Source organism: Canis lupus, chromosome 26 (assembly GCF_048164855.1).
Source record: "Canis lupus baileyi chromosome 26, mCanLup2.hap1, whole genome shotgun sequence".
Classification (NCBI taxonomy): Eukaryota; Metazoa; Chordata; class Mammalia; order Carnivora; family Canidae; genus Canis; species Canis lupus.
Window position 1 is genome coordinate 23,988,645 of NC_132863.1, and position 24,454 is coordinate 24,013,098.

Sequence of the window (24,454 nt, forward strand, 5' to 3'; positions counted from 1 at the left end):
AACTAATAGTTACTGCCCACCAACTAGGGACTTGGCTGGGTGCTTTCTTTCCACTGGCCATCTAATATCCACCCTGGCTTTCATCACCATCCCCATTCTCCAGGTCAGGAAACTGGGGTTCAGTGAGATCACACAGCAGCTAACATTTCCTAAGACTTGCACGTTCTTCAGGCTCTATGTTGACTAATGCATGAATCTTCATACAGTGCTATGAGGGAGACAGAATGATCAGCTCCATTCTACAGATGAGCAAACTAAGGTCAAACTGGTAAAAGGGCAGTGCTGGTATTTGAACCCAGTGCCCTGTAGCTCGAAACCCCAAGGCCCCCGCCCCCTGTATGTCAGGGGGGCCAGGAGCAGGAAGCAGACTCAAGAGTCCTTGTTCTAATAAGCTGCCCACCGTGGCAGGGCCCCACCCAGCTCTCTTCTGCTCCCTCTCCTGTTTGGGGGCCCAGGGTCCAGGCTTGGCTTTGACACAAGTTACCAGACAAAACCCCTCAAATGAGAGCGGAGCTTTTTGAGTTTGCCAAGCCCCCCTGGTAGTGGGGCTTTCTAGCCCGTTTTCCAGATGAGGAGAGTGAGACCTAGAGAGTCAGGCAGGATACTGGCCCAAGGTCACATAGCCAGGAAGCCAGGAAGTGGTTGAGTTGGGCTCCACCTGTCTTGACCCCCTTGCTTTGAGTCCAGAGACCTCTCTCCCAGAAGAGCACACCCCACCCTACGTGGTGCTGGGTTTTGGGCTCAGTAAGTGCCCTTGTAGGGCAGGGGGTGTAGGGGGGAAGAGGGCTGGAAACAAGGAGGTGCATTGGCCATTGTTATGGGGATGGGGACAGGGACAGGGACAGGGCCACTGCACCACTTCTTACAGCCACAGCCACTGCCTCCCTCAACACTTCCCTTCCGAAGCTGCTGAGGCCCCAGGGGCGGCAGGGACCAGGGCAGCAGCTCCGCTGCCTCTGTCACAATGAAGGACATCCCCTGTCAGCCCTGCACTGCCACACTGATGGGGTTTCTTCAGTAGGATCTCAAACATGTGTGCAGGCACACTCACACTCGTGGCCTGCCGATGCCCACACCCCAGGTGCTTGCACATCTGCCAACACAGATGCCCACACTCACACACATTCACAAGCATGTAGTCTCCCCTCCACCTGTATACACACACACACACACACACACACAAACACACTGCCCCAGGCACACAAGCATCCCTTGTCTGCACATGGATGAGCACATGCACACACACACCCACACAGTCACAGTGCTGCACACGCATGCACACACACACACAGCCTCATTTGTGCACACAAATGCTCTACCCCATGAGCACCTGCACCCGTGCACACTATTCAATCAGTCCCACAATCTCTGAGGGAAGAGCTGGCTTGGAGAAGCCCAAGTTTGCCGGAGGCTGGGTCAGGCTCTGGACCTCTGTCCCTAGCCAGCCCTAGCCACCAGCTGCCCACCGTCCCCCCCAGTCTTCCCAGCAGTATTTTTAGGGTCCCAGATGGGCCTCCTGACTTTCAGATACCCCAAGACAAGAAGGCTGTCTTTGGGGCCATTCCAGGTTTAACTCAAGCATCACCCAGGGTCCAAAACACAACCCCTGGAGTACCCAAGACCACATTCACCCAAATCACTGAGGCTTAATTGACAAAAGAGCCCACTTTTGCCACTCATGAGAAATCCAAATGGGGCCTGTGCCAAATGTCACTGTCAACCTTCTCCAAAGTCCCCCAGGACCCAGGACAACAGAGGCCTCCTCTCACTCCATACCTGTCTTCGTGAGCCCCAGTTAGGCCCATAGACACCCCACATGGAACCAGTCCTGCCTCAAGCACCAGCCTGTGATTACAGACATCTTGAGCAGAGAAATTCTTGTAAACTAATTCAGATTAAGGTGTAATGGACTGAAAGCTTGTCACAAAGGACCTGTGCTTTCCATGGGATCGGGGCCACAAGACCCATCAGCCGGGGTCAAACTGGAGATGTACCCCAGCTCAGGGCCTGCCCCCATCAGCAGCGTGGCCTAGCCCCACATCTTGCTAAGCCTCAGTTTACTCATCTGGAGGATGGCAGCATCGACCTCTGGGGGATTGCAAGAATTTGACAAGTCGATGCGTATCGATCCCTCGGCACAGTGATAGGCACACAGCAGGTGACTTGGAAGCAGTCACTGTGGTGATAACTTGGGAGAAAAGCAGGAAACATTGAGGAATTCAAGCGAAGGTCACAGCATATATTACACTGTGTTAAGTCAGAGGCCATTTCCCGCCCAGACCAGTGGCCGCAGGTGCCAAAGGTTTACACAAAAGCTCTGGGGAGAAAGACCGAAGACTGAGAAAACGCTCTCCACTAAATGAACGTTGTCTGCAAACTGGGAAAAGACCACCATTAGTCAATTTGGCCAGCGGAACACCTGGGGTCTGGCTCGCAAAAGCCTAATGTTGACAGTGGGGTTTGGCAAGCTGGCGTTTCCCCTCGGGGAATGGGGCTCTAATGGGGGGATTCACGGCCAGGGATGGGCCTACAACGCCCACACTGGAGCACAGAAACCTGCATTCCAGTCCTGGCTCCCTACCAACGGAAAGCACCTCTCTCGAGGCCTCAGTCTTCCCATCCGGAAGATGGTAGAGTTGAGCTGAGAACATCCATCTCCAGGGAGGTCCTGGGAGTTGACAGGTGGCCCAGGGCTACCCCAGCCATAACCTGCGGCCCTCGTAGGCCCGGGGAAGGGGAGTGCTGGGGGTAGACAGCCCCACTTGAAGAGACCAGAGGAAAAGGAAAGAGGTCGGTTCACTTTGTGGCCGATGCTGGAGCCGAATCAGAGGGTCTTGCCTCCAAGGGGTTTGCCTCCCCTGCTTGGCAGCGCTCGGAGTCCGGAGCAGGCCAAACACAAGAAATAATAAATCCTAACCAGGCTTTGCCCAGTCAGGAGGCCCCCGGCTGGCTCTTGTCATAAAAAGATCTTATCCCCATGAGCACCCCGTGCCGCGGGTGGAGGACTCCGCCCTCCTCCCCTCAGCCCTCAGCCCTCAGCCCTCCGCCTCCACTTCTATTTCCTGTGACAACCTGCAAACTGAAGACCAACTTGCCTCTCCCCCACGCCCAGGCTCTGGCTCGACCCCCGCCCCGCCCCGCCCCCGCCCGGGCCCCAGCTGCAGGAGGCCCCGCGGAGTGTAATTCCCCTCGCCCTCCTCTCCGCCCTGGGCCCGTCCGGGCAGATTAAGCCTTTGTCACACACACCCAGAAAAGCTCAGGGCCAGATGGGACGGGACAAGTGGTGTCAGCTCATCGACCCGCAGCCGGCCGGGACTAGGGAAGGGCCCGACCACAGCACCGCATATGGCTGTGGGAGGAGGCAAGGGGGCCCTGGGAGGGGGCAGCCAGAGAACAACATGGAAGAGAGATGACACACCATCGCCACCCTTGGGACCGCACACCGCGCCAGGGGCCCTGGTTCAGCTGCAGGATGACCCAACTCCCACACCTCCTCTTCCCTGAAATTGTTTTGCTGCCCGCCCTCCCTTGGTGGCTCGGAGGGCTTCTTTATCACATCCTCAGCCATGCCCACCCCCCCACACACACCAGCTGGGTGCCCAGAAGCAGGCAGAGTCGGACCTGCCCCGATACCCAGGACCCGACCCAAGGCCTGTGGGTGCTGATCAAGTGCCTCAGACAAAGGTTTATGGCCTGATGACCTTCACAGAAGCCCACCCAGGACAAAACTACAGGGTGTCTCCCAAGTGCCACCAGAGGCAATGACAACTTTGTGTGTGTGTGTGTGTGTGTGTGTGTGTGTAGGCCAGTGAAGGTAGGGCATGTCCTCTGCACCTTTCTAACATGGTCCCATTCAGCCCCTCCCAGGAAGAGGCCATGGCTGGCCCAGAATTCCCAGCAGGATTTGTTCCTCTTAGATCAGTGGAAAGAAAAATGGAAATATAAAAATAATTACTAAGCCCCAGGAAGGTGCTTGAAGATGGGGGTGGCAGGACTCTGGGGCAGCTCCTGCGGCTGGCTCCAGTTGGCTGGGCGAGTGGCAGGTAACTAACGGGCTCTCTGGGGACAGGCAGGCCAGGCAGGAAAGCACAGGGAGCTGGAGGGACAGGCTGTTGAAGGAGGGCATGGCTGCTCTGTTGTGTTTGTCGTCCTCCTGGCAGCCTGGGCAGGGAGACCTGGGTCCCCTTTCTCTGCGTCCAAGGCAGGTGGTCCCTTGGGGAAGGCATATTATTGGCCTGGGAGCCAGGGTGGAGGGTCGTGAGGCCCCTGATGCTGGGGACAGGTGAGGCAGGTTGACGTGGGCCTCATGAAGGGTCTGAAGCGACTGGCTGGGCTGGGAGGACCTGGAGCCCAGGCCTAGCACCCAATTTCTGAATGTGGCCTGGATGGATGGGTGTGTGTGTGTGTGTGTGTGTGTGCGTGCTCATGCTTGCTTTGCTCTGCCTTGACAGTAGTGTTGCTAAGGGGGTAGGGGACCTGCCCCATGATGCCCATTCCCTAGGGCAGAAATGGACCCACACAGAGAACCAGTGAGCCAGCTGACAAGTCTGAGGGTCACCTGCCTCCCAACTTCAGGAGTGGGTGGAATGGGGGATCCTGCCTCCGACTACGTGGAAGGTTGAACCAAGACTGTCAGTTCCCTGGGGAGGCATAACCAGGCTGGGGTAGGAGGTGCTAACTAATCCGGAGGGCTGAGGACACTGCCCCAGGGTGGGGGGCACAGAGCCAGTCAACCACCTAGTGGGTCACTGACCTCAAAAAAAAAAAAAAAAAACCACACTCAAAAAAACCTAGCCCAAGATGGGAGAGAACCCAAGGGGGTACGGAACTGGCAGGGTGGGGAAGGAAGGCTGACCTAAGCTGGGGAGAGGCAATGGCCCTCACTCCCCCTATGGGAAAGTGGGAACTGATTTGGGCTGGGGGAGGGGTCCCCGACTCGATCGGGGAAAGGACAATGACCCAGACTCCCCGGGCTCGGGGGAGAGCACCGACCGGGGCTGGGGGAGGCCCCTGACTCGCGCGGGGTGGGCCACTGCTCCCGCCTGGCCCTCCGGGAATCCGGCCCCGGCGCACCCCTTGGCCCGGCCCCACGCTCCGGGTCCGGCCGGAGGCGGCAGCGGCGCAGATGGGCTGCTGGCGGCCGCAGCGGCAGCGGCGCGGTTATCAGCGCTCCTCGCAGATGGGCCGCCCGCCCTCCGCGCTCGCGGCTCCCCACTCCCCGCGGCCTGCAGCCCCGTCCCCTGGGCGCGGGGGGAGGCGCCTCCGGATCCGCTCCCCGGCTCCCGCCTCCCTCCCTCGCGGCCCCCTCACCCCGCGGGCCCGGGCCCGGGCGGCCGCCGGAGGGGGAGGGGGAGGGGACAAGTGCACTTTTCGTAACGACCGAATCAATTGTGTGTGAAGAGCCCGCTCCGGCCGGGGACGGGGCTGAGCGCGGGGCGGGCGGGCCGGACGGGGGAGGAGCGCGGAGGGGGGAGCGGGGGAGCGAGGGAGGGAGGGAGGCCGGCGCGGGGCGGCCCCGCTCGCTCGCTCGGGCCGGGCGAGGCCGGGGAGGGAGCGAGGGGGGCAGGGAGGGAGGCCGGCCGGGCCGGGCCGGGCCGGGGGCCGAACGCACTAATGGAGGGTCTCCGCGACGGAAAGTTCAAAGCTCAGCAGCGCCCCGGGAGCAGCCACCCCCCCCAGCCCCCACCCGCTGCAGAACAATGAGGTCCCGGCGGGGGAGCCGCGGGGCCCGCGCCGCACGCCCTCTCCAGGGCGCCCGGGGCCGGAGGGGACGCCCCCGCCCGGCCGCCCGCCTCCTCCCTCCCGGCGGCTGCGGTTCCCCGCCCCCTCCCCCACGCCACCCCGCCCGGACCGGGCCGGCCCCGGGGACGGGGGAGGGGAGGGGATGGATAGGTCAGGCCGCCCCCGTCCCAGGGAGGGGGGGAGCTAGGGGCCCGGGGGGCGGAGGGGGCGCCCCACCCACCCGCGCGAGGCTGCTCCTGCGCCAGGCTGCGGCTCGGGCCGCCCCTCCCCGGGCCAGCCCCGGGTGGGGTCGGGGAGACCGTGCCCGGGCGGGCCCCCTCCCCCGGCGCTGGGGAGCCGAGTGGACTCCCCGTCCCGCGGCTGCCCCTGCCCCCCCTCCCGCGGCACCACCCTCCACACACACACACACACACACACACACACACACAGGCGCGCGCGCACACACACACACACACACACACACACACACACCGCCCAGCCGGCCCGGGGGCGGGAGCGCGAGGCGCCCGGGACAGGCAGCCCCGGGGCGGGCGGGGGGGAGGCTCGGGCTTCGGAGCAGCCGCCTGCTGGCTGGGGGAGGGGACGGGAGGACGGAACATGCTGGGGTGAGCTGCCCGGGACAGCCCGCCCGGCACGGCCACGGCCCGGGCAGCAGCGCAGAGGGGGGCAGGGACGCCCCGCACCCGGAGCGCTGCCGGGGCGGGCCGGGGCGGGCGGGTGAGCAGGGACGCGTGCGCCTCGAGCGGGCCAGACCCACGGACAACCTCAGGGACACACGTTCGGACACACATCCACACCCCCACACCCCCACACCCCCACACCCCGCCCCCGCCCGCCCCGAGCCCCGCGGCGGGACCGGCCCGCGGCCGCCGCGCGCGCACTCACCGAGCCCGTCTTGACCGGCACATACACCACTTGGCCCATCTTGGGTTCCCGGCCGCTGCCCAGGCGGAAGCCCTTGGAGCGCACCCAGAACTGGAACTTGCCTTTCTCGCCGGCCGCCGGGCCGCTGCCCGCGCCGGTCCCGCCGCCGCCCTGCAGGACCTCGGCGATCCGCTGGTATTTGCTGCGTGTCACCGTCTTGGTTTTGGCCGAGTCGCCGTAGGTGCGCAGGCACCAGTCCCGGAACTGGCGGCCCAGCTCCGAGTCCCCGGGGCTGCGCTCGCGCTCCCAGCCCCCGCGCAGCAGCAGCGTCGGCTTCGGCATCCTCCCGCCGCGCCCGGCGCCCTCGGGGGCGGGCCGGCCGCCGGGCCGCCCGGTGCCGGGGCTGCGCTGGGCTGGGCCGGGCCGGGGCGCGCAGCGGCCCGGGCTGTCCCGCGGTGTGGCTCCGGCGCGGCTGCTTGATGGGCACGGGCGGCGGCTGGACGCGCGGGGCTGCGGCGCGCTCTGTCCTGCTCGGGCGGCGGCAGCGGCGGCGTTGGCGGCGGCGGCTCCGGCTCGCCTCCTGCTCCGCCTCCTCCTCCCCCCGGCCGGGATGCGGGAGCGATGGAGGCAGCTCCGGGCCCGGAGGTGCAGAGGGGGCGGGCCGCCCCGCGGGCGGCCGGGGGAGGCGGGAGGCGGGGAGCGGCTCCGGGCGCGGGGAGCGAGACCGAGCTTGGGCGCGGGCGGCGGCGGCGGCGGCGGCGGCGGCGGCGGCTGTCAGCTCGCGCGGCTCATCCTGCTCCTGCTCAGGCTCCCGCTGCCGCTGCTCTTCCTCCTCCTCCTCCTCCCGCGCCCGCCTCCACCACGCCGCGGGATCCCACCTGTTAGAGCGTCGCAGCCTTCGCCGCCGTCCCCTCCCTCCCTCCCGCGCCCGCCCGCGGGGCCCAGACCCCGCCCCGGCCCGGCCCCTGGGGGCGCGGGGCCGCCGCGCCCGCAGCCGCCGAGAGGGCCGGAGCCGCAGGCGCGCAGTGCCCAGCCCGGGGACCGAGTTCCCTCCGGCCGGGCCTGGCCCCGAGCCTCGCAGGCCGCGCTCCGCCCGGGTCGGGCGGTCTCGCAGGGCGCAGGGCGCAGGGCGCAGGGCGCAGACCCCGCCCGGCCACACGCGTTCCTGCCTCCCCGGCGGCCCCGCCCGGTGTTAGCCCCGGCGCGGGCGGAACGGGGCAGGCGCCCTTCTCTCCCTCCCGCAACTGGCCTGATTTCTCCGGTGTGAGCCCAGCGCCAGAAGAGCAGTGTTCCCCCGGGGAACCCCAAACCGCCGCCCTTCGGGGCCTGAACTTCCTTCCTTCTCCCCTCACCCCGAATTCCCCGAAGTTTGGCCGGCCTTACTCCTGCCAACCCCTCTGCTCTGGGACAGCCCCAGGCCCCAGGGAAGTTGTCAGCACTGGCCCGCGGCCTCACTCAGGCCAACCAAGGCTTCAGGCCACGCTCAGCACACCCACAAATTCATTCCAACATGCCCTGCCTTCATGGGTGCCCCTAGGCCTAGAATCTCTTGCTGGGTAAACTGAGGCGGCCCTCTATCCCCCTTCCTCTCCAGGCAGGACTGACCTTGGCCCCCTCACCCTTAATGAAATCACTCACATAAATAAAGGCACAGGCGATTCTTCTGGATTTCTGCCCTCCTTTCCTAACAGGTCATGAGGAATTACTTGGCTTGTCTCTTTAATGGTCACTGAGGTCCAGCCCCATGTCCCCAGGCCACTCCAGCAGGCAAGTACCCACTCAGGCCTCGGGGCCAGATTTTGACCAGCGGAGGGCCATTTTCTATCTAGAAGCCAGTGGCTACCCCGTCCCAAGGTCCCCCACTCTGGAACCTACAGTGTGTCGTGTCCTGGCATCTTGGAGGCAGAGCGGATTGGCCCATTTTGCAGATGAGGGCCTGGGGCCTGGAGAGGTAGCCTGACCTGCTCAAGGTCATACAGGGAGGAGGAGAAGGTTTCAGCCCAGGGCTGTCTGTCTCCGGTTCCCACATCACACAGGAAGTCTCCCCTTGCCATCCCACTGGGAGGAATCCTCACACTGGATGTGCCTGCCTCTCTTCTCCCAGTAGACAGGGAGTTCCAGATGCTCAGGGCCCTGGTCTGACTCATCCCTATGTGCCCAGGCCCTTGCACGGTACCAGGTACACAGTAGGTGCCAATAAATGCTGAAAGAACCAAAGAGGTCTTCCAAGTCCCAACCTCGCTCTGCATTTCACATAGAAGATTTATTTTTAGATAATTTACATTTCCATGTTACTTTATATACACCAACAACTCCATAGTCATTTTTCCTCTTCATCTTCCCAAAAGCTCTGTTTGGTTCCATACTGTCATGGCCATTTTTCAGAGATGACCACTGGGGCTTACAGAGGGAAGGTACCACCTAAAGGCCCCCAGTCCCAGAGGTGCGGAGGCCTCTGCATGATTTGGAAGCCCACATCTTGACTTTTCCAATGTACACTCCCCGCCACAGCTGACTTCCTGCCCAAGGGGAAGAGCGCCCTCCCCCAGGAACACTAATGACCACTCTCAGCAAAGGTGCCCCGTGCCCAGGTGTTGGGGCCCCCATTTGAGCCTGGGTCTTTCTTCAGTGCCAACACCCACTCCAGCAACCCCTGAGCCAGACCACCCGTCCGTGCAATCTGGGTCTTTGCCTGCCTTTCAGAATCCAGAAACCTGGCTGCAATCTTGGGCTGAATTCTAGTGTGGCAGAAGGTATAGCGCAGTGAAAAAAACATAGACTTCCGGTGGAGTCAGATGGATTTGAGATGGAATCCTGACCACTCTCTGCCATGGCACTCTTCATGCCCACAGGTCCCAATTAGCTGCTCCCCAACGGAGTAAACCCCTCAGCCCACCCCTCACTGAACCCCCAACTTCATCTTCTATTTAGTGGAGAGGGTATGTGGACATAAAGGGTCAATAGAATAATATGGGTGAGAGTACCTGGCATATGATGGGTGCCCAAAAAATGCCATTTTTGCCTCCGTAGAGGCTGCTAAGTATTCAAGGAGGAAAACAGGCATTGTTGATAGTTACTGTATTTCATTCACTCAACAAACATTTCTTGAAGTAGCCGTTATGCACCAGGTGCTAGTGATATAGCTATGGGATTCCCCAAGGTCCTTGCCCTTGTGGCGCTCACTAATGGGTGGGGAAGATGGCCGTGGAATAAGTCAGCCATCAATAATTACAACCTGGGGGGTGGCACCTGTCTAGTACAGTCAATAGAGCATGTGACTCCTGAACTCTGGTTGTGAGTTCAAGCCCCATGTTGAGATAGAGGTTACTTAAATTTTTTTTTTTTTTTTTTAACTGGGACACCTGGCTGGATCAGTGGTTGAGCATCTATCTGCCTTCAGCCCAGGGCGTGACCCTGGAGTCCTGGGATCAAGTCCCACATCAGGGTCCCTGCATGGAGCCTGCTTCTCCCTCTGCCTCCCTCTCTCTCTGTGTGTGACTCATGAATAAATAAATTAAATATTTTTTTAAATTCTTTTTAATTAAATCTTTTTTAAAATTACACCTTGGGGAAAGAACATTGACAGAAATAGGGAGCTGTGAGAGCAAATGGACATGAAGGACTACTTTTCTTTTTTTTTTTTTTTTTTTTAGGTATTTATGATAGTCACACACAGAGAGAGAGAGAGAGAGAGAGGCAGAGACACAGGCAGAGGGAGAAGCAGGCTCCATGTACCGGGACCCCAACGTGGGATTCGATCCCGGGTCTCCAGGATCGCGCCCTGGGCCAAAGGCAGGCGCCAAACCGCTGCGCCACCCAGGGATCCCCAGGACTACTTTTCTTAGGGAGATCAGGGCAGACCCCCTCCAAGGTGGTATATTTGAACAGCAAGTTAAATGACAAGGAGCCATTTCTGCTACATTCTGAGGGAAGGGCATTCCAGGCCAAGGGAACAGCACGTGTAAAGGCCCTGAGGTGGGAAAAGATTGGCATTTTCCAGAAGCTGAAAGAAGGCTAATATGGCCAGAGTGAAGTGAGTAAGGAGGGGTTGGAAGGCAGGAGACTGTAGGAAAAACCTTGGATTGCGTTCTAAGTGTGATACAAGGCCACTGGTGGGTTGTAAAGAGGGGAAAGACTGAGAAGTAGAGAGGAAGTGAGAGGTGGAGGCCCGAGGGTCTGTGGTCAAGGGCCCTGGAGGTCAGAGGCCTTGCTTTCTCCTCCCATATGTCAGCTTACTCTATCCTAGGCACATCTCAGCATCATGCCCCAAAAAGTACCATGAAAAAAGTGGAGGTGGTCGAGCAGAATGAGAGAGGCCTACTGCAGCCCAAACCCACTTCTGCCAAAACAGATCCCTGGACCTCTAGCCTGTTCATGTCAGTGGTATCCTTTAGCAGGTGTCCTGCCCCTGAGCATGCTGGGTGGGAGGTGAGTTTCTTTCAACGTCCAGCTTGCAGTCATGGTCCTAGGGGGCAACTGCTCCTCTTTTCTTCCCGTTCCAGCCACCTGCTGAAAGGACAAAGTGGGCTGTCCCATTAATCAACGTTGTAGAACTCCCAGATTTTTTCTTTACCCTTAGTCCAGATGTCCAAGGGAGACTGGGATTGAAGCACAGAGAACTCAGGCCTCCATCTACTTGGGATGCTAACGGTAACATCCTGGGTCGCAAGAGGTTACCAATGAAGGGTCTGCAGAGAGGATGCAATGGAAACTCTGCCATTTACAGATGGGTAAACTAAGTCCCGCAGAGGGGAAGAGGCTGAGGGCCACAGGCAGAGCCTTTACCTGATTTGGCCCAGATCACTGTTTTTCTTTGAGCTCTGCCTCTGGGCCCAGGTAATTGGGAATGCCCACAACTCAGAGGTGAGGTGGGGCGACCCCAGCCTGGGGTGGGGTGGGGTGACGCAGGCTCCACTGAGGCCTGTCCACCAAAGGCTAGGGGGAGCAGGAAGGCCCCGAAGCCTTGGGGAGGGGTGGTTTCCACTGCCAGAAGCTGGTGTCACTTCCATCAAGAGCTTGTGAGACCATTGTCACCTCCCACTCCAAAGCACCCACCCCTGCAGGCTGCCTGTGCACGCTTCCCTGCTGCTCCAGGTCCACCTCACCCAGAAAGGCTTCCTGATCCCTCGGTTTGGCTCCGGGGCTCCCACGGTTGCTCACAGACCCCCGGGCTTTCCCCATCCTGGCTCTGACCACACAATATCATGTTTACCCGGTTACCTGTCCCTACCGGTGCCCAGCACAGGAGCTGAGGCGTAGCAATGATTGAATAAATGAATAAAGTTTTAAAAAGTGAGGGAATGAATGAAAGAATAAATGGGCCGGCTCCCAAAATGCATAGCTCAGATGGAGGTAGACAGCATTTTTCACCATACTACTCGCCACCCCCTTACCCAACCAGTCTCTCAGCATTTTAGCGTGCTCCTCGGGGCAGGCTCTGCTGCTGAGTGGCCTGACCTGGGTTCCTCGCCCTGAGCCTTGTTTTGCAACAGCGGTAAAGTGGTGATAATAATTATCCCTAACTCACAGAGCTATTGTGAGACGAAGTACTCAATGAATATTAGCTCTTACGATGAGTGTGTCTGTCTACCAAGTATCCCGACCTTCTGTCGGGAGTGTCCTCTCCGTGTCGGACGCCACGCGTGGTGTTGGGAACACGGCAATAAACAAGACAGAGCGGGCCCAGCCCTCACGGAGCTCAGGGAATAGCTGACTTCTCAAAGATCATGACAAATGGGTTGAGAATTAGAAAACAAAAAGGTGCCATGAGAACACACGGTGGGGAGACTCGGGTGAGCATCTCTGAGAAGCCCTACCCACAGGCTCCTAGGACGGAGGCACTCGGGGCTGAGAGCAGAGGAAGGAGAATAAAGTGTCCACACCTGCAGCAGCCCATGCCGTGGTGCCTGGGGACCGACCCACAAGCCCCTGGGAAAGCATTCTGCCCACCTCACAGAGTCTGCAAATCTTTTGAGTCCAGCATCTCCCGTCTCCAGAAATGAAAGCATAAAGAGACAAGGAATTTCTTCTTAAAAAAAAATACTTTATTTATTTATCCATGACAGACACAGAGAGATGCAGAGAGAGAGGCAGAGACACAGGCAGAGGGAGAAGCAGGCCCCATGTAGGGAGGCCGGCATGGGACTCGGTCCCGGGTCTCCAGGATCACGCCCCGGGCTGAAGGTGGCACTAAACCGCTGAGCCACCCGGGCTGTCTGAGAGAAGGAATTTCATTCAAATGTCACCTCCCCAGAGAAGCCCTCCCTGACTGCCCTTTTCAAAATAGCTCCCCAGTGATTCTATCCCCTTGCCCTGCTTTGTTTATCTCCGCAGACCCAGCATCACCTTCCAGTCTGTGGATTTATTTGTTTCCTTGGTTCTGTTCATCTCATGCACTGGGACGTGTTCCGAAACGACAGGGATTGTGTCCTGACAGCAGTATCTCCAAGTCCAGAATGGCCTGGCACATAGTAGGTGTTCCATACATAGCTGTTGAATGAATGAATGAAGAACCCCAAGAGCGTGTGTGCGTGCGCGTGTGTGAACATGTGTGTTTGCATTATAACTAAAATTGCAATGAGATCCAAGAAAATGTATGTCAAATGAGAAAGGAAGCTGGCTTGTCTTTCTGTTATTAATTTTTTTCTATTGCTAGTCACTCCCCTTCATCAAGCTTCAGCTTCTCCATGTGTAAAATGGAGCCAGTACCTATTTCACAGAATCACTGTGAGGCGTCAATCAAATGTGGTGCAAAGTGGCGAGGTGGGGCCTGGCACACAGTAGGCACAATTCTATTAGTCGGACAGTGCCCTTGGTGGGAGAGGCTCATGGAGGGGAACCCCTGGGCCTGAGCCTTCCTGCATGACACAGAGGAAGCTGACACTAGATCTGTCCCGTCACTTGAACTTGCCAGTAATTTATTGATGCTGGATGCTGGCACCTAGCAGCTTGCCGGGTCAGCCTCAGGGAGCAGGTGTGGGGCCACCGAGGCCTACACCTAGCTTCACCCAGGGGGACCAGGAGGGCGAGGATGGATCTGTGTGGCCCAGGAAAACTGAGAGGTCAGCCCTTATGAATCCCCTACTATGTGCCAGGCACCGGGGGACTGGGAAAAAAAAATCCAGGTGTGGTTCCTAGCTGGCCTGAGCTCACAGAGGGTGAGATGGACATAATTTCCAATTTGAGCAACAAGAAAATTGGGAGTGAGAGCTGCGTGAGAACCTACATGCTAGGAACTTCTTACATGTGACCATATTTAAGCCTCATATGAGGCCTTGTTTGTATTCTCTATTTGTCGTCAAGGAGAGGTCCAATGATGTGCTCAAGGTCACACAGGGAAAATTTGAGCCCAGATCTGACCAGCTCCAAAGCCCAGATAGGGGTGACTGCCACCCTGCCCCCACCAGGCTGGCTGGGCTAAGGTGTGTGTAAAAAACAAACAAACAAAAAAATCAAAATGAAGGGCTCCAGGAGCTCAAAAGTGAGAAGTGAGTGGAGGCCCACTGAAGGCCTCCTGGAGGCTGAGGCCTCTAGCTGGCTTTCTGAGGATGGATAGAAATAGCAAACAGGGAGTGGGATTGAGAGCAGGGAAGCATCCAGAGCAAAGGCTGGAAGGTAGAAAGGGAAATGGTGTGTTTGGAGTGTGGTGGGCATGGCCACCTGGGTGAGCGTAGGCGCCCTGTCAGGGAGCAATGGGCATGCTGGGGCCCTGAATGCCTGGTCAGGCTTTTGGCCTGGCAGGTGGGCCGTGGGGAGCCATGAAAGGTTATTGAACCATGGAGCATCTGTCTCCCCCCTGGTTCACAGAGGCCACCCAGCTGGGCCAGAGGGGGCCTGGCACGTAAGTACCTCTGATGTCAGGTCCAGTCTCACCTCCCCCCACCTCCTTTCATCAGCCCTCTGGGCTCGGCGTGCTCACTGGCTCTGGAACACATCCTGCTCACTCTCACCTCTGTATCTTTGTTCTCACAGATCCTTCCTCCCAGAGTGCCCGCTCTGCCCACCACCATCCTACTCATGATGCCAGTCTCCCTTGCAGGCCCCTTCCTCCGTGAAGCCCACTCTGGCCACCCTGGCCCTTAGGTGCATGCATCGGCCTCAGAGGCCTGGGCGAGGCAAGGGTCCACCCTCCACTAAACCTGCAGCACTCACCACCCACGGTGGGCACCACCCACCTGCCTAGTGGCATCCTTCTCCCAGTCATCTGAAGTTCCTTAGAAAAGCTGCCCCTTCCCCATACTCAGGGCATGTGGCTGGGGCACTACTGACCCCAACACTGGCCATGGAAGACACCCTACCCCCTTGACCCATGTGAGTGTGGCCAGATTTCTGACACCACCACTTGAGCCCCTGGATTCAGTCATGCTTGAGGTCCTCTTCATTTTCATCTAGGTCTCTTTGTGCTGGATTTCTTACAAGCCAAAGATCCCTTGTCAGATGGACCATCTGTTCGGTGCACTATGGGCCTCCTCTGGTCTGGCCCAGACAGCAGTACCAGCCTCCTCACTGGACTCCTGGCCTATAGATTTTCCCCTCCACCCCAACCCAAAGGGTCTCTTCTCTCAGTTATGACCTCTGTTATGCCGCAGCATACAGTCTGAACTCCTTGGCTCAGCATTCAAGGCCCTTCACTGTCCTGTTCCAGCCCCACACCCCTAGCCCTTCTCTCTTCCAATCACAGTGAGTTCTCCATCCCCTGGAACAACAAACACTTCACATGACTGACTTGTATACGCTGTTTTCACCCCTGGGACTGTCCTTCCTCTCTAATTCTCTGCTAGAAAACTCATACTCATCCTTTAAAACCCTATTTGACTGCTAACTTCCCTGCCATACTTCCTTGACCCTCAGGCAGGGTGAGATGCCTCTTCCCCCAGCACCTCCAGCTCCCCAGCTGGCCCTTATCTCTGGCTTGGCTGGCTACCTTCTCTCCAGAGGAGGAGCTCCTCATAGACAGGATCCTGTCTTGCTCATTTATCTCCCAAAGGGCCCACTAATAGTTGTCAACTTCCTGACTTATCGATAGGAGTTCAACTCAAGGTTGTGGATCATTAGGGGACTCTTTCTGCTGGCCAACTCTTCCAACGAACCCCTCACTGGGTTTTCTTTACTTCAGGACTTCTAAGAACCTTTAATGTGCTCATGGCCACTGTGAACTTCTGTACCAGCTTCAAATCATCTTACCCAACTGCCCATTTCAGGAATGACAAGGGACAAGAGAGGGATAAGGACTCATCCAGGCTGTTGGCAGCAGCACAGGGCCTGGGGATCAGCCTCCTGCTGCCTCAACCAGTATCCTTGCCTCTGCCCCTCTGTTCCTCTCTTCTACACACCTCAGGCCCCCGCTGGGTGCCAGTCATCTCTGTAGCAAAATGTCAAGGGAGAGGGTCTTGACACCACCTACATTCGAGTGTTCTATCCCCTCTCACTAGCTGTGTGACCTTGGCCAAATGACTTAACCTCTTTGCGTTTTTGTTTCCTCATCGATACGGTGTTGACAATAGCAGCACCTACCTCATGGGGCGGTTCTGAGGGTTCAAGGGAAGCAAGCCACATAGAGGCACTTTGCACAGTGGCCGGCACACAGTGGGCCCTCAGTACATTGCTGCCAGCATCCCCATGACCTCAGCTTTCTCAGGAAATATTGGCCACACTGAGCCGTAGATCTCTCTGGAGAAAGACGCCAACTAGATGCCAGGGCCCACCCGGGCTGACCTCCATGGGGTTTGAGTCCAGGTCTTAGCATGGGGCCTGCTCATCCAGACGTCCAGGTCTCGAGCTTTCCTCCTCCTTGATTTGAAAAAGATATTTTTTGTTTAGAGGCATTTCCCCCCCACTTCGTATTGGCTCCATAAATTGGATTTTGTTGAGTGGTTTCTGACAAGCAAGTCGAACAGGCATGTGTGTGGAGGAAACGCAAGGCCGCCTCTGGCCACGGGGGTGGATCTGAGGCCTTGGGTTCTGCCGGTTGCCAGCCGCGAGCTCAGTTCCCGGGCAGCTGCGTCCTGGGGAGAGTGTGTGTCCTTGGGGTGATCCAGAAGGACTTCTTCCCTGGGGAATTCTTTCCAGAGTTTTCCCAGAACCTTCCCTTAGAGGAAAGGCCCTAACGGCAAATGGCCTGGCTATTTCCCCCACCCCACCAAGCAAAGGGGCTTCCTGGGTTTCGATTCATGGGGGGCAGGGGGTGTCTCTGAGTCTCCTACTCTGAGTCTCCTACTCCTACTCAGTCACCTCCATAATAATAGTCAAGGACCATGAGGCAGATTCCCAGTGCTTCTGCACATCCTTAGGCATCCATCCAAACAAGGGGAAGCTGACTTAGTAAAGCCGGAGAGATTTCAGTTAGACAATAGGAAGGACTTCCTCCTCCAGATAGCTCAAACCTGTGCTATGTCTGACCTTGGAAAGAGCACTACACTAGGAGTCAAGACAGCTTTGGCTGATGATTATGGTGGGGCTTTAGGTCAGTGCTGCATTTTCTCTCCTTGGTTTGCTCATCTACAAGATGGGGATTATAGTTTCTATTCACTATAATAGAATTCAGAGGATTTCAAATGAGACGGTGGTATGAAGGCTTGAGGTCAGTGGCAGGAGGCTGGATCAAATGACCTGCTAGGTTCCTGTTCCTTTCTTGTTTGGAAGGGATTCCCAGGGCTCTGGCTCTGGCCTAAGGCTCAGGGACCCACGGTAAAGGGTGTGAGTGTGTGTGTGTGTTACACAGGTGCTAAGTCAACAATTTATTTTCTCCCCCTTCTCTTGGGCCACTCACCAGATGCAGGAAGAGCCACAGGCAGATGATAGAAAGCCCGGATTCTAACCCTGCGTCTGCCTCAACTTGCTTTGACCTTGGTCATGTCCCTTACCCAACTGAGTTTCAGTTTTCCCATCTATCATGAGAAGTTGGGTTTCTGAGATCACTTCTTTCCTGAGACTGGGAAGCCCATGACTAACGCAGGAGGTCTGACCCGGGCTCCCCAACCTTCCCCACCAGCCATCACTGGAGATTCCAGATACACTGATCTTCCTTTGCTTCCTTGAATTTGCCTTGAATTTGAATGGGCTCAGGCTCCTCCCATAAGTCATGTGATCCTGGACAAGTCACTCTCTCCCACTCTCAGGCCTTTGCCCAAACCTTTCTCCTCTCGCCATGAGTTCACCTGATTGATTCCAACTCATCCTTAGAGCTGTTAGCCAGAGTGGAGTCCTGGGGGGAAGCCCTGGGACAGGTGGGCTTTGCAGGCTGAGGACAGTGGGTGCCAGTGGAACACACCGCCAGAGCCCTCATCTCCCTTGGGGCGGGGTCCGAGGTGTACCTGACTTGGTTTGCCTGGTGCCTGCTGGCCAAGCTCTGTGAGGGCAGGGCTGAGTCTCCCATCCTGGCTGTCAGGAAGCCGGCTGGGCCAGCTACACTGTCAAGTGGGTAGTGTGCCAGGTGTCCTGCTGTCCCCGCACCTCTCAGCAGGCATGAGCACCAGGTGAGGTTCTGAGTGGGGAAGGTCTTGCCCCAGGCCGCATAGCTCCATCTGAAATGTTCTTCTCCTCCAGGAACATGGTCCTAGGGACCATGTGTCCCTCCTCCAGCAGCCAGCACCTGCGACAGACCCTGGAAGGCAGGTAAGACCAAGGTGGGTGGGGAACATGAAGCATCTTGCCCAGGGTCTCACCAGAGCAAAGAAGGGTAGCTTCTATGGCTCCCAAAGTTCCAAAGTGTGGAAACTTAAGGACCCTCATTAGGGCTCAAGGACTCCATGCTCCCCCTTTTTACAGATGGAGAAATTGAGGCCCAGAACAAGGATGAGCCACATCCAGGGGCACCAAGCAGGTAGGGAGCAGACCAGAATGCAGCAGGGCAAGTACAAAGCCCCGAGGCCAGCCCAAGATATGAACTAAGGTCCACAGGCTGAAGGGAGATGAGGATGGAGAGGTGAGCTGGAGCCAGGCCAGGCCAGGAGTTGGGCTCTAGGCCATAGCAACAGGCAACTATTGGACTGGAGAGGTCTATCCACCACAGGGGCCTGCCGGAGGGCGATCGGGAGGCCAGGGAGGTGGCACTGGCACCTGCTTCTATCCCCCGCCCTCCAGACCTGAGTGCCCATCTGCCGCCTCCACATCACCACTCCAAGCCTGGGCTCCTGATTTCCACTCCTAAGTCTGGTCCTCTGGAGGTCCCCACATCTCAGCAAACAAGAACTCCATTCTTCTCATTGCTCAGCCTCAGTCAAAAAGCCTAGAGTCACCCTTACCTTCCCCCTCCTGTCCCTTGCCCTGCCACCAGATCTGTCAGCAGATCCCTTCAGCTCCACCTTCAAAATATAAGCAGAGTCTGACCACACCTGTCCTGGCCCTGCTGCTGCCCACACCAGCACAAGGATGGCTACACCCACCTCTCCCCGCCCCCACCCTGGCCCACAGCGTACCCTCCATAAGACAGCTGGAGGGAAACCATCCCTCCCCTGCTCCGAAGCCTCTAGTGGCTCCCCACCTAGGCTCTGAGTGAAGTCCTGACCTTGACCCTGGAGGCCTTCATGCCCTGGCCTCCCCGTGCCTGTCCGGCCCCCTGGCCCCCAGAGTGTCACTGAGCCGGTGTTCATGCGTCACATCATTCGCACATGCTATACCCTTCCCAGGATTCTGCAGGGCCAGCTCCACCACCCGCTCCAGGTCATCAGATGTCACCTTCTCAGGAGGCCTCCTGTGACCACTCTATTTAAAAATGACAACCCCTTTCCCACCTCACACACATCTCTTTCTCAGCTTCGTTTTCCCTGTAATTCACCTCACTTTCTAAGCCACTGTTTGGTTGCCCTACCCTACTGCTCGTTCTCCGCCTTCTGGACGGTCTCACCCCACATCAGGGCTTCGGCTTCCCCAGGGCAAGAGTCCTGGAATCACCAGCGGTGTCCGGGCCACCGCGATTAGATTCGTGGGGTTCTAACAAGGTGAGAGGCCGCCTTAACCTCCTGTCACAGGTTGAGGAGACGGAGGCTCAGGACCGAGCTGGCCCAGGTCACGAGGCCGGGACACCGTGGGGCTGGGACCCCTGCGCCTCGGGCTGGGCGCGGGCTGGGAGCCGGCGGCGGGGGAGCAGCTCCCGCCAGCCCCCTGCGGTCTCGGCCCGCCCCAGGAGCCCCACGCCCGCCCGGCAGGGAGAAGGCTCCAGGACGGTGGTGTAAGAGGGGCATTGAGAAAGGCCCAGGGGCACCAGGTCCATTCTACGGTTGCCCAGTCCTCGGCGCCTGAACGGCCATGAGTGAGAAAGGAAGTCAGCAGGATCCAAAATAGGTCTGTGTTTTGGGAAGTGAAACTGGGTGCTGGGGACACTCGGGCCAGGGGAAGACCTGGGCCTCCTGGGTTGAGGCTGTCGGGGTTGAGTCTTCTCCTGCCTCTTCAGCCCAGGAAATGGCTCAGGCCCCTCTCCCAAGCATGTGACCCTGGACCTGTCACAGTTCTCTGATCCTCACTCTTCTCATCTCTAAAATGGGACTAAGGTAATGGGGACTGGAAAGGTACTGTAAGACCATGTCCTGAAGCCCGAGGCTGTTGCTCTAAAGATGGCCGGTATTCCAGATGCATCTCAGTGCCTCCTCCTCCAGGAAGCTGCCCCGGATCCTTAGGTCAGAATGAATCTCTTCTTCTCATTAACTTCTGTGTTTCTGTTCACATGATCTTTTCCACCAGAGGAGGTGAGGACCCCATCTGAGTCCTCTTAGTGGTCGGTCCCCAGTGCTCAGGACAGGGTCTGGCACATAGGAGATGCCACAGCCTGGGATTGAGTGGGGGGGACCAGGGCAGAGGCTTCTCTATGCCCTTGAGGGTCTGATATCTGCACCCGAAGAGCCAGCAGCTCAGGGTGGCCCGAGAGTTGTGGCAAGAGGAGGGCTCTGAAAAAAAAAAAAGAGGAGGGCTCTGAGGGTAAGGTGAGTTATGTTTCCTCTGAGGCTCAGTTTACTCATCCATAAAATGAGGACACTTGGAAAATAGGCCCCACAACTTCTCTGTCCTGGATCAATGAAACACAGGCTAACACCTCAGAGCTGCCCCAAAGTGGGATCCTTCAGGCCCAGGGTGCCTTGCATTCTGCTGGCTCTGGGGAGAAGCAGGCCTTCGAAGCTGAAAAACTCCTCAGGTGCAGCTGGAGATTTGCCAGCTAATGAAATTGGGAAGCTCTAAATGGTGATGGAGTCATCAGTCTGCAGGAACACTTATATCATCCAGGTTCTACAGCTAAGGCCCAGAGAGGTTAGGCTACTAGTTCAAGGCCACACAGCAAATGAGATCAGAGCAGGTAGGTACCCTGCCTGCCTGAATTCCGGTCCCAGGATTCAGTCAGCACATGTTATGGTCCCCGCATCTCTATAAGGCAAGAGTCCGGCCACCCATCCTATAGACAAAGACCTCAGGCTTCGAGAAGTAAAACCATCCGTCCCCTGCTCCAAAGCCTCTAGTGGCTCCTAGAGGTCTTTCCCCCAAAGGCTCCACCCTTGGAGCTTCTTAAAGGCCCTCGGGTCCCTTGAAGGCTGTGCCTTCAAACCCAGGGATGATCCAGGAGCTGAGCTTGTCCGGGAAGGACCCCAAAGGGTCTGTGTGGCCCTGAGTTTCCCATCAGCCCTCTTGCCCTACTAGGCTCACCCGTGAGCCAGCTGCTGGTGCATATTTCTGGGTAGAAGTCCCACTGTGCTTCCAGCCAGCCAGACCCAGAGTAATGAGGGCCGACACACTACTTGGCATTTATTGGGTGCTAGGCCCTCTTCGAAGGGCTTTACCTACCTCTACTCATTTGAGTGTCAATGACTCAGTGAGGTCAGCACCATGTCCCATTTTACGCTTGGGAAAACCCGTGCACCTCCCAGACTGAACCCAGCAGCTTCTGAAAACCTGCTTCTCTCCCAGTCCCCAGCCCTGGGAGAAGCCGCTCTTTCAGCTTCGTTTTCTCCATAATTCTGCTCTGGGTGCCAGAGTCACTCCTGACACCTCCTGCTGCCCCTTCTTCAACCTCACATCAAACCTACCTCCTAACCCAGCCACTAACCTGCTCTGTGAGCTGTTTCTAATGACTGAACCTCTTTGAGCCTTATCTGTCAAGTAGGATAACAGCCCGACCTATCAAGGGGAAGGCAGAGTTGTGGAGATTCGCCATCTCTCCTAGCTGTGTGACCTGGGCCAGGGCAACCAACCCTCTCTGGGCTGCAGTTCCCACACCTGTAAAGCGGAAAGGGTAGCATCGCTCATCTCCTGGGGTCGGCGGGATGATTCGGGGATGTGTCCCCTCTATGTTCCCGGAGATCCTGCTCCAGCAACTCTCCCCTCTTAGAACTCATCAGCATTTCCCTCTCTGCCCACTCAACCCAGGCAACACACCAACCGAGTCACACGATCTGCTGGGTTTTCTCTTGGAGCCCACACTGCCTCCCCTGCAGTTCCCGCCCCCTCCCACAGGAGCTCCTTGAAAGTGTGTCTTTCCTGCCGGCCCCTTCTCCTCCCTCGAACTCGCTCCCCTCAGCCTTTCACCTCCCCTCCCAGGAGACCAAGGACCTCGATGTGGCTAAACCAGTGCCTTCACTCAGCCCTCGCTGCCCAGGACCGGCCAGCAGCAGCCGACGAGGCCAAACCTCCTTCACCGCTTTACTTGCTGGCAGTCGGAATGTTCTATCTGCCTCCTACTTCCTTGGCTGCTCCTCCTCGGCCCTTTTGCTGCTTCTTTTGCCATCTGCCCCCCACCTCTGTGGGTGGAGGGCCCCGGTCAGGCTTCTTCCATCCACCTTCCCGGGCTTCTCTGCGGGCGACCCCCACGCCGAGACTGCCCACCTGGGCATCTCCCCGGAGCCCCGCAGCTCCTCGGTGCCTCTCTAGCTGACTTGGTTCCCGTCCGATCTCCTGACATCTGCACATTGACCTGTTCCACCTGCAACTTTCCTCACCCCAGTGAATGGCAACTCCAGCCTTCCCACGGCCCACGCCAAACGCTGGCTGACATCCTGAACTCCTTCCTCCCGGACTCGGGCTCTGGCTCCATCTGCGTGTGTGCATGCGCGTGTGCGTGAGTGTGTGTGTGTGTGTGTGTGTGTGTGTGTGTGTGTGTGACCCCACATGGGCAGCACCAGCAGGTCCTGCTGGCTCCAATTTCTCGATTCATCTCTGTTTCCAGCACTCCTCGCCAGCCCCTCACCTCCCCCTGGCCCAGCCTCATCCGGATCTTCCCCCCGCCAGCCGCCTTGCTGTTGGCCTGCTCCTGTCCTGCTGCCTGCAGTCTATTCTCCACGTGGCAGCCAGAGGGACCCTGCTCCAAGGAGAGTCCCACAGAGCCTCGGGAGCTCGCTGCCCCACAGTGGCCGGGCACGCAGACAAGCCCCAGTCCTCATGAAGACCTTCAGGCCCTGCAAGCTGTGCGGCCCTCGGGCCGTCTCCCTCCTCTCGCCCAGGTCTGCCCCACTCCAGCTCCTGCTGCTGGGTGTTTGCTTCCTGGAACATTCCTCCCGTGGCAGCAGGCAGCATTCACGCAGGCAGAAGTCTCCTTCTGGGGAGGCCTTCTCTGGGGCCCTAGCCACAATCTCGACCTGCCACCTGCCACTCCCTTCTCCTCCACATTTTCTCTCTCTCCCCTTAGTACTTACCACAGTCTCACAGACTGTGCACTTTACTTACTGTGTTTATAGCCGTCCCCTCCCAGGTGGGCAGGGATTTGTGCTGGGCTCAGACGCTCCTGAGGCCTCCCTTGGGTCTCGAACAGGGTCTGGCCAGGCGGTCAGAAGGGCTTTAAAAAGCCTGGATCTAGGGATGCCTGGGTGGCTCAGTGGTTGAGTCCTGGCCTTCAGCTCAGATCTTGACCCTGGGGTCCTGGGATGGAGTCCCACATTGGGCTCCCCACAGGGAACCTGCTTCTCCCTCTGCCTGTGTCTCTGCTTCTCTCTGTGTGTCTCTCGTGAATAAATGAATAAAATCTTTAAAAAAAAAAAAAAAGAAATCAAAAGCCTGGATCTAATCATGTCATCTACTCACCCAAACCTTCAACGGCCGCCCTTGGCCCTCAGGATAATGTCCCCATTCCCTGCATGGCACGGAAGACCCCTGAAGACTAGCCCCGGCCACCAGCCTGCCTCTTCCTTCCCTGCTGGCTCTCACCACCTCTTTGTGCCCACAGACAGGTTCTCCAGCCGGCTCCTCCTGTACCGGGGCCATCAGACCCCTGTGTGGGCCAAGGGCTCCCCAGCAGAGCACATTCCTTCAGCTACTCGCCGTGACAGCAACGCCAGGCTTCCGTTAAGCACCTACTGTGTGCGAGGTGCCAAGAACAGAGCTATGGTGAAGACATGCCTCCTCAGGGGCCTTCGCCCCCACACCTTTCCCACAGATTGCAGACCCTGCCTCTCCTTCAGGTCCTGCTCCTATCTCTGTGAGTCCCCCGCCCCCGAATTCCCCACCCTCTCACCACTTTCTTTGTCTTTGTGTCACCTGCTAGAATTGTACCCTCTGGGAAGGGTAGGCAGTGATTGCCCTCTGCTCTCTCCCCAGCACCTAGGACAGTGCCAGGCACAGAGGAAATATGCGTTGAATGAAGGAGTACAATCTAGAAGGAGTAGGAGCACATCAAGCACCACAGGGATACAGAGTAATGGGGTGGCTTTGTTTTGGCTGGAGTGGTCCCGGAGGCCTCTTTGAGGAGGCAGCAAGAGCAGAGACTCAGGATATGAAGACTGAGCCTGAGGAAGAATGTTTCAGGTGGAGAAAGCAGTGAATTGCAAAGGCCCCCAGACAGGCTGAGCTCCAGGTGTCACCAAGAAGCAGGTGAAGCCAGAGCTGAGTGAGCCAGAGAGTGGGCTGGGCAGGGGCCCGAGGAGAAGCCTTCCTACAC

General features: G+C 58.1%; 1 protein-coding gene and 1 long non-coding RNA gene across 3 annotated transcripts in view; one reads left to right on the forward strand and one right to left on the reverse strand.

Annotated features, from left to right (window-relative positions):
* NOL4L (nucleolar protein 4 like) overlaps positions 1-6,969 on the reverse strand; it is a 130,771-nt gene extending 123,802 nt beyond the window's left edge. For both annotated transcript variants that reach the window (XR_012018490.1, XM_072800534.1), the window contains exon 1: positions 6,628-6,969. Coding sequence is in view for 1 of the 2 variants with exons in the window: in XM_072800534.1 (XP_072656635.1) it covers positions 6,628-6,948 (321 nt within the window). In the remaining variant the exon portion in view is untranslated. The remainder of the gene's footprint in view (positions 1-6,627) is intronic.
* Positions 6,970-12,863: 5,894 nt separating this feature from the next.
* On the forward strand, positions 12,864-23,521 carry LOC140618310 (uncharacterized). The gene is made up of 3 exons (XR_012018493.1): positions 12,864-13,076; positions 18,151-18,219; positions 22,751-23,521. It is a non-coding gene; the product is annotated as an uncharacterized lncRNA (long non-coding RNA).
* The last annotated feature ends 933 nt before the right edge of the window (positions 23,522-24,454 follow it).